This window comes from Pelodiscus sinensis, chromosome 1 (genome assembly GCF_052426305.1).
Source record: "Pelodiscus sinensis isolate ZL-2025 chromosome 1, ASM5242630v1, whole genome shotgun sequence".
In the NCBI taxonomy this organism is placed as follows: Eukaryota; Metazoa; Chordata; order Testudines; family Trionychidae; genus Pelodiscus; species Pelodiscus sinensis.
This window is the reverse complement of record NC_143052.1, coordinates 42,922,141-42,934,764: the sequence shown is the minus strand read 5'-3', so window position 1 is coordinate 42,934,764 and position 12,624 is coordinate 42,922,141. Positions and strand designations below refer to the sequence as shown.

At 41.5% G+C, this 12,624-nt stretch overlaps 1 protein-coding gene across 1 annotated transcript in view; it reads right to left on the bottom strand.

Annotated features, from left to right (window-relative positions):
- Window positions 1–12,624, bottom strand: part of SLC13A1 (solute carrier family 13 member 1) — a 54,007-nt gene that overhangs the window by 27,558 nt on the left and 13,825 nt on the right. The window contains exons 3-7 of the mRNA XM_089779108.1: window positions 11,229–11,365; window positions 5,890–6,077; window positions 5,423–5,480; window positions 5,287–5,335; window positions 4,258–4,418 (exon numbers count right to left, since the gene is read on the bottom strand). Of these exons, the coding sequence (XP_089635234.1) occupies window positions 4,258–4,418; window positions 5,287–5,335; window positions 5,423–5,480; window positions 5,890–6,077; window positions 11,229–11,365 (593 nt within the window). The remainder of the gene's footprint in view (window positions 1–4,257; window positions 4,419–5,286; window positions 5,336–5,422; window positions 5,481–5,889; window positions 6,078–11,228; window positions 11,366–12,624) is intronic.

Here is a 12,624-nt window from a genome sequence, read left to right as displayed (position 1 = left end):
TTATAATAGTAATAATAAAAAATAGATCCTGTCATTATAATGCCATCTGGGAGTAATCCAAAATGTCTGACTGCTTCTTGAGATTAAAGTTCCAATCTTAAACTGTAACTAGTGCTGGGAGAGCGATGTCTGAACTCATTGCTGTCATGGAACATGAATTAAAATCAGACAAGGAAAGATAGTACATTATTATACATACTCTTTTGACTAAGTGGCTGTTTATTTCTTATTAAATTATTGAATACACTCTCTAAAACATACCCAATTCTTGGACAGTATGTAACTGACTTTACTATTACAATGACTCTGTTTCACAATTTCTCCAATGTTTTGATGTAGCACTTATCACCCTGGTACCTGATTTATGCTCACATTAGTTAGCAATTTTTGCCAGGAAGAACAAGTTCTTAATCTTATATTACAGGACAAGTTCTGCTCTTGGTTATTAATTTACTGGGGTCAAATTGCAGTGTGACTTTGGGGATATTTGAGCGAATACTTATGTAGTTCTAGTAACCTGAAAATTAAGTTACCTAATCATTAGTCCTCTGTCAAGTATTGCTCAGAAAGACTGTTTGATGAATTAGAATTTTAAGATTATGCTAATTAATGTAATATGTTGACCTTAACAATGACATAGGTTGGATTGTCCCATTGATGCAATCTTGCCTTTGCACAAAGATGGACTAGATAATCTTTTATAATAGCTTTTTTCCATCTCTAACTTCTGTGATACGCTGTAATAGGGATCCTATATTAAAATGACCTATGCCCTCAGGTTAGAAAACAAAATTCCCTTCCTTCCAAGGGAGGCTATTACTTAGTAATGTGCTTTTGTTATTTTTTGAATATTTTTAAGAATTTATATGATTAATTCTGAATAAGGCTTAACTCTGCCCTGTGGAGTTTATATATGGGTCAAAGTCAATTTCCTCAATAGGTTTCTGATAATCTAGAGCAATTTTAGTTGGCTCCACTGAAGGAAAATAGAGGTGTCCCTCTTCAGGATCATTCCTGTCCAGTTATAGGGGCAAGAATCAACCTTCCCTATAGCACCATTTCCAGCTGCCCCTTATATAGGATGTGACATTTGCAGTTGGGTAAGAAGTAACATCATCCCTAGCTGCATCACCCTTTCTGTGGTTTACTTCAGCATTTGGAAACCTGCCTTAAAAGTGAGTCTTGGGACAGTCACCAGCTGAGGATTCCTTGCATTTGGGAGCCAAGGGATCTGAGGGGCTCCAATGCCTGCACATTCATCCTGTGGATCTGGCAGGTAGTGAAAAGTTCTCTTTACTTGCAAATTCAGTGCATTTGATATTGTCATCAGTAAGACACATTGAATATAGAACTCTCAATACAATTTTAACTGTACTGTAATGAAGTAGCCAACTCTAGAACCCTGAATACGGATGTAAGACTCCTTGTAAGACAGAATCACCCTGTTCTTGACTTTTCTACACCAGTATAATGCAAAGATCTGCAGGTCATACTTGTGGGGTAATTCAATTAGATCTCAACAGGATATAAATGCATTTGGAGCCTCTCTTGGCGCAGAGGGAACTAGGCATTTGGACACAAGAGTTTGCACTGAAAACCCTGGGAATGGCCAAGCTTATGCTGAGGAAAAAGTATTAAATGTATGTTCAGTAAATGCTCTGAAGGATGTAATACTGGATTATGTACAGTGTGGTCCTAGGATGGAAGGGGAACAATGCTATTTACAGCCTTGAAAAAACTAAAAGTCTAAGGAGGAGCTGGTAGAGAGACTTTGAGCTGTTTTCCTTCTAGTTTCCCAAGGAGATGAAAGAGGATAATGCCTGTCCCTAGCTCCCAGAGCCTTGGGGACCTGTTAGGTTTCTGGATGAAATTGTTGCCTCACTGAATCAAGTAAATGATTATCCATTATATGCATTTAGCAGTTCCTACAGATTTCTTGAACTGCTAAGTGTCCCAGACTAAAGATTTACAAAGGTCTTTCCTGCATGCCCCAGTAACATTCAGCATAGCTCTGTGAATGAAGGGCTAGATTGTAATGTCAAAATCTACCCTGGGAATGGGAGAGCATGTAGGTTTTTTTGCCCTATGAGCAGACTGCCCCACAATTACCATTTTAATTTGATCCCTGCTTTCCCCATTGCTTTATAGGAGAAGTAATCTGCAGCAGGCCTTATCCTAGTGCAATTTGCTATCCCCTTGGTACCAGTGCAGCTATGGTGGCCACTGTATTGTGGGGTAAGAGCCAAAACTCCACTCCCCTCCACACCCACTCTTTCCTGATCACTGGTATAGGAAGCGTAGCAGCTGCCTGTTAGTGGCTACTCTCCCCTCTGCTTTGCTATGGGTGTTACAAGTAGTAAGATCAGGGGAATAAAAGAATTTTAAGCCTCCTTATTTCTTTGCCTAAGTATGCAGTAAGGGTCATATACTGGTTCCGAATGAGAAGGGTTTCAGATAGTTTTGTTGGATCTTATATTCCACACAGCGTACTTATGCATGCTTTCAGAGCTGTTTCAATGCTGGAAGATCATTATTTAACAAACTCTTATTGTTAGAAAAATAGTACACATCTGTGGAGTATGATGCATGCTGTTAGAATCATTGGAAGAGACCTCAGGAGGTCATCAAGTCCAATTCCCTGCTAAAAGCAGGACCAACCCCAATTAAATCATCCCAGCTAGGACTTTGTCAAGCCAGGACTTAAAAACCTCTAGGGATGGAGATTCCACCACCTCCCTAGGTAACCCCTTCGAGTGCTTCATCACCATCCTAGTGAAATTGTTTTTCCTAATAGCCAACTTAGACCTCCCCCACTTGCAACTTGAGACCACTGCTCCTCTTTCTGGCATCTGTCAGCACTGAGAATAGCCTCTCTCCAGTCTCTTTGGACTTCCCCTCCCCCTTCAGGTAATTGAAAGCTGCTGATGGAACAATGAAGAATGGAAGTCACACATGCTCTATGGCAGGGGTGGGGAACCTGCAGAAAAATCAGTTGGGGTCCACACACAAGTAAGAAGCAAAATAAACAAAAACAAGCCCTCACTCACTTGGCTCCTGACTGAGAAGGAGAAAGACACTTCCCACATTCCCCTCTCACACCAGAGCCTGGGGGGCCCAGGTTAGTAGATTTTGTATGCTCCAGCCTCATGGGGTGGATGGGAGAGAAGGGGCTGGAGTGCCAGTGTGGGCTCCCCAATATGGGGGGGGGGAGCCCTGAGCCTCAGGGACTGGCTCTAGGCAAGCCGGGGGCTGCATCCGGCCCCCAGGCCTTAGGTTCTCTGCCCATGCTCTATGGCAAACTTACCCACCTACCTTCCTACTTTAGTACTGGAGCTGCTCTTAAAACATTGTATAATTGTTTTATGTGTTTATTTTTAGTAATGGCAAACATATCCGATGATATCGTTCCTGCTGCAAACGTTCAATTTTCAGTTATACCAGTTTTTACGAAACACAGGGGCAATTGGACATTATACCTAGTACTTACAAATCCTATTAGATAACAAGAGAACTTTAGAACACAAAGTAAAACTGACACAATGATCACTGACCTCACTCAGAGAGATGCCAAATAGTATCAGGAGGATAAAATGATGCTTTAGAATTTAGCTTCAATTCTATTTAGCAATAAGCAACAGCTTGGTAGGGCCAGATATCATGCCGTTGCTTTCTGGTATTTATATTGAGTAGTACCTAACTCCTTGAATAAATCTGTTTCAATGGGAACATGAATATAGTAAATTATTGTTCACTTTGGGGAAGGATGGCAGAATCTGGCCATAATTTTGCTTCTGTGGGATGAGTCTTTGCAACCTTTCTCAATGCAACTACATGTATACAACTCAGACATCGTTCTGGAATTTCATTGTATGTCTTATGGGAAAAGAACAAAGTATAATGCCAGGCATTATAATAAGTATAATGTATAATGCCAGGCATTGCCAATTCATAGTACATATAAAGCTTCAGACTATAACACACTTGGGGGGAACCAGTTAAGAGTACAAAAAGGAGGATTTTGACTTCCGGGCAGGGCCGGCTCAAGCCATTCCTGTGCCCTGGGCAGCGGGTGCGTGATGCATGCGCAGCTCTGCCCCTGGGTGTATGGTGCATGCACCCCCCCGGCGCACTGCACACCTTACAGCTGCCATCAAGCGCCCCCCCATAGGTTAGCGACCCGACTAGCCCCCTCCTCCCCCTTAATCCGGCCCTGCTTCTGGGTAACAGGTATGGAAATAACTTGATATGTCTTCTTACGTATTGAACTGCTCAGCAAAAATCAAATTTGTTGATGTTCCGGTGATTGTAGTCAGCCCTCCAATGGTAGAAGAATAAGCAATGCACAAACACATCACTTTGCACATCATGTGGTCTTTCTGGTTTCTGTATCTCCTTCCAGTCTCAGCTGGGGGCAGATTCTGCTCAATAAGAATACATATTGATTAATGTATAAGAAGGGTTCATCTGATATTATAAACTCTCTATAAAAACCAGTGCCTTTAAGAAGCAATCAGCTTTCAGGATTTCCCAGCATTATATAATACTGTTTTATCTGCTAGGAGTATTTCATATGCTGTATATGCTGGTGTCTAGGACTTTGGTTAGGGCCCTAACCACAGTCTATTTAGGTCAGTTTCACAGTCATCAGATTTTAAAAATGATAAATGTCATGATTTCAGCTATTTAAATCTGAAATTTTGTGGTATTGTAATTGTAGGGGTCCTTACCCACAAAGGAATGGCGGAAGGGTTTGCAAGATTTTTGTAGGGGAGGTTATGGTAGTGATACTCTTACTTCTGCGCTGCTGCCTGAAAAGCTGGGCCTTCAGTCAGAAGCTGTCACTCTCTGCATGCCCAGCTCTGAAGGCAGAAGTGCAGAAGCAAGGGTGGCATATGTGCTTATCTTTATGTGTGGGAGTAATTAGACTGAAGTCAATGGGACTACCCAAGTGTGCAATGTTAAGCAATATATGGACATTTGCAGGGGTGGGGCTCTAGTTTGTACCCTAATCCAAGATCATATATATCTCTGAACTGATTTGTCAGCATTTGAAATAGTGACAATGTTAGATAGTGACAATGTTACATAGAACCAAGTACAATGTACATTCAAATAAATGAAGTAACAATAATAAAAACTGCATGTCATCTCTCTCTCGCTATCTATATGTACATATAAAAATCAACTAAATATAAAAATCAACTAAATTAAATGTGTAGGTTAAAATTACGTTAACGTGTACTAATTGTAAGATTTTTTTCCTCAAAATATTCATATCTTAAATACCTTTTCTTTTTCAATCTTGCAGACAGTGTGACCTTCATCACTGCTGGATCTGGAAAACAAATCCTTAGTGTAATAAAAGAACTATTTTGCTTAAACAAATTATTAAAATCTGAATGATGAAATCCATAATGTTTACCCATTAGCGTCTTTTGTTTTTTCTTTCCACTCACTAGCTTCAGATTCACTAATACTTTCTGTAAAATATTAGTGGAAAGATAAAATGCTTCAATTTAGCTAGTCATTGCCAACTGAGAATGAGGGCAGATGAGTATCAAAATTGTATGCACAGGCTCACTGACAGGGAGCAAAGGAGGCAGTTGCCCCGGGACCTGGGAAATCAAAAGGACCCGATGCTCCCAGCTGACACCACTTCCACAGAAGTGGTGGCAGCTGAATCCACAGGTCCTTTAAATTGTTGTCAAAGTGTTGCGTGACATGCCCCAGGCAGCTCTGAGGGCTGTGTAGGGTCAGCACAGTGGTGAGCAGGAGGCAACCTCCAGCTCCTCCCCTTCTGCCAAGGCCTCGCCCCTTACAGGAGCACGGAGCCATCCCTCCCCTTGCTCACCGACCCAGCAAGTCTGTCACCCCCCTGTCTATGCATACCATCAAGTTCCAATGCCTCATTGGCGGCTCCAGATGCATAATTCATCTCTAAGGCATCAACTTCTGCTTCAGCACCCATGATCTGCTGAGCTACAGCCTCTACAATTGGCATCACCATAGCAGCCGAAGAGGTATTGCTAAGCCACATAGACAAGAAGCCACAGCTAACCATGAAACCCAGTGTAAGCCTGAAATGAAAAACCCTTCAGTCTACTACTGTTCTATTAATCTCTGCAATCAGCATCCAATTTAATATAAAAGGAAAACATTTTCAGTATAAAGACGGGACTGTAAACACCAGTGTTATGGGCTGTTAATTCGATTGTAATTTTTTAATATATAAAAGAAAAGTTATTCACACAAATCTGTGACATTGTGTACAGATTAAATATAGAATTGAAACAAGAGCAATGTTATTTACTTCTGGTGTCCTCATTGAGTTGTACAATACATGATTTAGGATATCATGACCCATCAGACTGCTACAAGCTGAAATGGAACCTTTAAGGGCTGTACCACCTCAGTCTATTATTTTGTCATATTTTATGAGCTGCCTAAGAAAGGTTGGATGTGGTTAGTACTCAGAACAGGGGTCCTCTAGGTAGACATCTAGATGCTGTGGCAGCCTGGAGGCAGCCTGGACTGTGTAATTCTTCCTGGGACCCTACATATGTACAAAGCTGCTAGCCAGTGGGGCTGTGGCATCACTGCTATTTCTGCTTGAGCTAAATAGATCCAAGCTAGCTTGAAGATGTCTCCGTAGGCTGCAGTCACACTTCTGAGAGCAGTGTATATATGGACATGTACCATCAGCTCTGATCCCATGTTCCTAGATGGGATTAAGGGTCACTTCACTTGCAATACATGCTGTCGTTCAAAGGAAAGATAAAGACAGATCACATCCACTGTTACTGAAGCTTGTTTTGGCACTGATGTCACTTACAGTGGTTTTACACAGATGTAACTGTTGACTTCATTGGAGTTACTCTTTTACCGCCACTGAAAGTAAATCAGAAACTGGTGCCTTATGTCACTTTCTGTAGCAGCAGATGTGTTAAACACAGCATCATGAACAAAATTTAATTGGGAATTTATCAAGAGTTTACCTACATTTTGTTCATAATTTTAAATTAATAGAGCCTGCTTTACTTCCTGTCTTAACTGGTTGCATATTATTGAGTCCAGTTTAACGGTGGACATGTTTCATGGTAAGAGGCACCAGCAGTTCAACAGTGGGTAAACTGAAATGAATGAATATAATTTTGTGCCATCAGTTAGTAAAGGTTGCAAAGCATTGTGGATCTTTCTTGGATGAAAAGTGTGACCTAAATTAAAAGGATTACTGAACTCAGCAGAAGGAGGTTTCTATATTAAATATAAAAATAATATGAGTATTTTAAAAAAGTTAAAATGACTTCAATGGCATTTCTCTCCTGAATGACTAACAACATCATTTTCATTTAAAAATAGAACTACAAAAAAGTCATTGAGATAAATTCAGGCCCTGGGCAGGTAGATGCTCTCTCGGTCGGTATCTCTGCCCATTTTTAATAGCACTGATAATACAGAGTTTTACTGGCTTTTCTGTAGAACTTGCTAATTTATAGTCTGTTCTAAAACACTGGAATGACACTCATGGTCCTGATAGGTCTTTAGATTAGATAGGACATGTCCTAACCTATGCAACCTCAATTTTTCCTACTCTATTAGTATCTCAAATGATACTTTGGGTATGTCTACACTAGCCCCTTCATTCGAACTAGGGAAGCTAGTGAGGGTGACCGAAATTGCAAAGCAAGCACGGGATTTAAATATCCTGCGCTTCATTAGCGTGTTCCCGGGAGTTCACCATTTTGGAAATTGACTAGCCCAGAAGAACTACACGCAGCAGAGAAGGGTGATTCCGAAATAAACCCCTTACTTCGAATTACCAGTTAAACCTCAAGTTAAAACCTCAGGTAAGGGGTTTATTTCAGAATCACCCTTCTCTGCCACGTGTAGACACAGGCAGTTCTTCTGGGTAGTCAATTTCCAAAATGGCGACCGCCCGGGAACATGCCAATGAAGCGTGGGATATTTAAATCCCGTGCTTCATGTGCAATTTCAGTCACCCTCATTAGCCTCCCTAGTTTGAACTAGGGGGCTAATGTAGACATACCCTTTCTGTGAAATGGTGGCTGATGGCTAACAATAAAGCTAATCTCCTTTTGCAAACAACAACAACAAGAGAATCCTGTTTGCTTTAGTCACCAAATTTATCCCTTTGGATTACCATCCTCAATTGCAAGTGAAATACAGGTTGAATCTTTCTGTCTGGGACTCTCTGGTCCAACAACATCTGTGGTCCTGGATCATGGATATTGTTGGACCAGAAAGCCCCTGACCAGAGAGTCCCAGTGGCAGAGGTTGCAGAGACTGGGAGTGGAACCAGACTGGCAGGCAAGCAACCCAGAGAGCCAGTGGCCAGAATGAGCAGGCCAGTAGCCCATGGGGCAAACGGCTAAGAGCCCCACCGGCAGCCCAGGCAGGGAGCCTGACCAGCACGCTGGAGGCCAGGAGCAAAGCCTGTCCAGCGGCAGCTGAGCCAAGTATCCGGGGTCGGCAGCAGGACTGGCGGTCAAAAGGGGAACCCAACCTGGAGGCCAGCAAATGCCTTGGAGAACCCTGAGGCCTGACCTCCCCTAGTCTGGAAAATTCCCTTTTTGGGGACTGGTCAGGCCCTGAGGGTGTCAGACCAGGGTGATCCAACCTGTATAGTGTGGTTGATAGCAAAGCAAAGGTTGCTTTATACCATCTCTTTGTTACATACTGGTCTTGGGGCCAACAAGGCTGTGGTTCAGTCACTAGGATAATTTAGAGCAGCCTTCAGGCTGTTCTAAGATATGCCATGCTAAGTTGCTCATGGCCCTCAAGAGCTTTTCTGGCTGCCAAAGAAAATCAAAACAGTGTAACTTGGCTAGACCTGAGGATGGAGCCTACCGTCAGTCTAGTCTGTCAAATTCTTGAGTGAAATCCTGGCTCCACTGAAGTCAATGTCAGCTACCATCAACTTAAATGAGACCAGGATTTCACCCCTTCTCTGTGCTGAGGTCAAGGCACAGTTGTAACCTGAACTCCAGGTAAGATAATGCACAGATGTGACAACTGATCATATAAAACACAGATAGACTGGTTGATCATATGATTTGGGGCTGTATACAACGTAGTGGTTACATCTCAAACTATCAAGGTTGTAGGGCTCTCGGTATTTTACTGGTGACATTGCATCCAAAATAATGTATTTGAGAAGTAAAATACACAATACAAAACAGGAGGGGATTTAGGAAAGAACAAAATATGGCAAACCCAGCTTCCAACTGTGTGGCTTTATAGTCTCCCACAGGAACTGCTGTGGTTTGTACATGCCAGGGCAGGGCTGCTGCCTAGAGGAGTAGGGAGCTCAGTATATAGAGAATGTCCTGGTGTAGCAGTTTGCAGTGAGGATTTGGGAATTAGGCATGAGCTGGATGGGGATGAGGGTGAGGCTTGAAGAACCTCTACTACTCAGAACCTCCTCCTAAGGAGGTTGTGATTTAGCAATGGGGAGGAGGCAGGGCAGAACTGCTGCAATCCTCATAGCTTCTGTATTGCCTGTGGAAGGGCTCTACTTCCACTCTGTGGCTTGAGGGCAGGATTCCTCTCTCCATAACTGAACAGGCAGCTACCCAGCACAATCCTCAGCACAACATTCAATAATAGATTTCACCCCAAATTAAAGGACTCATGGGTGTGGGTGATTAGAAAAGATTAAAATAGCTAATGTGCAAAGCTTGGCTAACCAATGAGATGGGGAGATACAACAGGTAGGTACAAATATCTGAAAGGCATGAATGCTGAGGCAGGAATGGAATTGTTTAGAGGCCTCAAAGAAGACAGTTAAAAGTAATGGGATTAAATTGAACACAATACAATGCAAAATAGTCAGTAAAATGCAAAATAGTAGGAATATTTTTTTTTAATAGTGAAGCCTGTCAGGGAAGAGAGCAGTTACCAAAGGAAGCGGTGGAAGGCACATTAGATAAATTATTGAAAACTAGGACAGCCAAAGCTTTGGAGAATAGGAATAATTCTGCACTACCAGAAGAAAAAATTAGATGCTGTAATAGGCATTTTCCACCTCTAATATCTGATTTATTTTTGTCTGGCCTTTTAACATCTTGCTTTTAATGGCTGTTTCTTATAGTTGGCTCTAAGAATCTCATGTTCTAGGGAGCCAGACTGACAAAGCACATTTCCTATCCACACTTACTAGGATGCTGATGGAGGGCTCTACTTCACCCAGGGCCTCTTATTCAGAAGCCAAGAGTAGGGTTTTCACTTCATAAAATGTCTCTGGCTCATTATCAAGAGATGAATGTATGTTGAGTATCTTCAGTTCCTTCACTGCATCATCTTATCATGCGGAGGTTATGGCTATATTGGCACTTTTGTCAGCCAAACTTTTGTTAGGGAGGGATGTGAAAAAACCAACCCCATGACTGACAAAAGTTACACTGACCAAAATGCCAGTGTGGACAGTGCTATATCGCCGAGAAAGCATTTCCTGTCAATGTTGCTTACCGCCACTTATTGGGGCTGGTTTAATTATGCTGGCAGAAGAGCTATCTCCTATTGCATAGAGAAGCTGACAGGAGACATTTCAATGACATAACTGTAGCAGTTCAGTAGGGCAGATATAGTCTCATGAGTTGGAGAATTTCAATCCTTTTGGGTAGTTGCTGTCTTCCCAGATTATGACAAAGCAGAGTCTAATAGTACATAAAGGAGGCTCTCAATTTTATTTTTGTGAAGTATGGTTTTTCCTCCACCCTTCCTATTGTCCTCTTTACCTTAAACTGTGAACTATTGGGGGAGAAGACTGCTTTACAGTATATTTTGAAAGTGCCCAGAACACGGCAAATACTTTTGAAATACAAATTACTATAATATGCATGTGACATGACTCTTCAGTTGTGATCTTTACAATCAATCATTAAGAAATGTCATCCTTAAATGAATTCACAAATTCATCATATAGTTGTTCCAAATATTACACTGTTATTGTGAATATCAAAAGCATTAGAAATAGGATTCATTCTTATCCTGACTATTCCTATAATTAGAGTTTCAGCAAAAGAATAATGTTTTAACCATTATAGTACACTCAAAGCATTTCACACATTTTCATTTTATTTCAGCAGTAAAAGGTGCTGCTTTCCACTAAGGAACAAAACAATTCCCCTTCTCTGTAGGCAATTATTTCTGCAGTACCAAGTTTCCCTGGAGAATTACCATATTCCATTGTAGTATTTAATACATACCATGCAGGGTTCACACCCACCATCATCACCATTTTCAGAGCAATTCTCTTGTGCAAATTCCATTTTTCTATTGATGTGGCCAAACAAATTACTCCAATTAATAGCAAATGAAAATCTTTGAAATAAGACGATGCCACCTGAAATCAAAAGCAATTTGTTAACAAAACGGATGCTTTTTATCTATCATTTTTAATAAGAGTAAATTAAAAACGATCAGCCTCAACTGACATAAGTTTAGGGCATGCACTATAATATGTGCTGGGAAGGTCCAACTTGGTTTTAATTAGGTCAGTGCTATTGCTTAAATCTGTGTGAACCAGATCATCAAACACACTTCACATATGATGACCTAAGCCAGGGCTACTCAACTTTGGAAGCCCTGCGGGCCACAATGATACTCACAGCACATACCACGGGCCGCAACTTAAGTGTGGTTGCATGTACATGCAAATATATATGCAAATAGATTATTTCACACTGATGGTCATGAATACAAAGATTGAGGCAAGACTACACAACACACAGGCCCCATTTAAGTCTGTTCTGCCGATATTAATAACATGCAATATTTACCCAATTTCCATTCACATGACAGCACTTTTAATGAGCAATGACAGTCCAAGAAATTAACTACTAAAACGCATCTCAACAGAAGACCATTATACTGACTTGTCATTATGGAGAGTGTTCCCAGGGAAGGCCATGTTCAAAGGATCCCACCCATGGACTGTGTATTAATCCCTGCGTAAACCAAACTGCACCGTGGGCCACAAACAAACAGGTTGCGGGCTGCATGTTGAGTAACTCTGACCTAAACTAAAGGTGAAAGCCTGCTACAATAGTCCATTTATTCTTTAATCCATCCGGTGACCTCTCCAAGGGAGATACTCTGAGATGTAAGGATTTAAGTAGCAATGAGCAACCCAGACTAGTGAATGGGCTGCATGAGTGGCCTTCTTTCCTCTCAGTGGCTGCAAGACTGGCATAACCAAGATATTATCCTGGGACAGGATAGTTGTGCTAATTGTGCTTGCGTACCTAGAATTTGTGGGGTGTGCTGATTGAACCATAGCAGCAATTGATTGGATGGCTCTCACAGTCAATGTTGCTTGCAATCAGCACTCACCTCACTTCACGTGCCCTTGCTTTAAGTGTGTGCCATTTTAGTAATTCTGATAGGAAAAGAACAACGTGGAGGGGAAGCAGCAGAATCTGGCAACTCTGCATGTGGACAACAGTCAGGGCCGACTTATCCATTAGGCACAGTAGGCACAGTGCCTAGGGCCCACAATACTTTTAGGGGCCCACGAAAATGTTTTAATTGCTTTTAAAATCAGCAGAAAAAAATGAACTTTTAGGGTAGAAGAAAACGTTTTAATTTTTTTCTCACATCAGA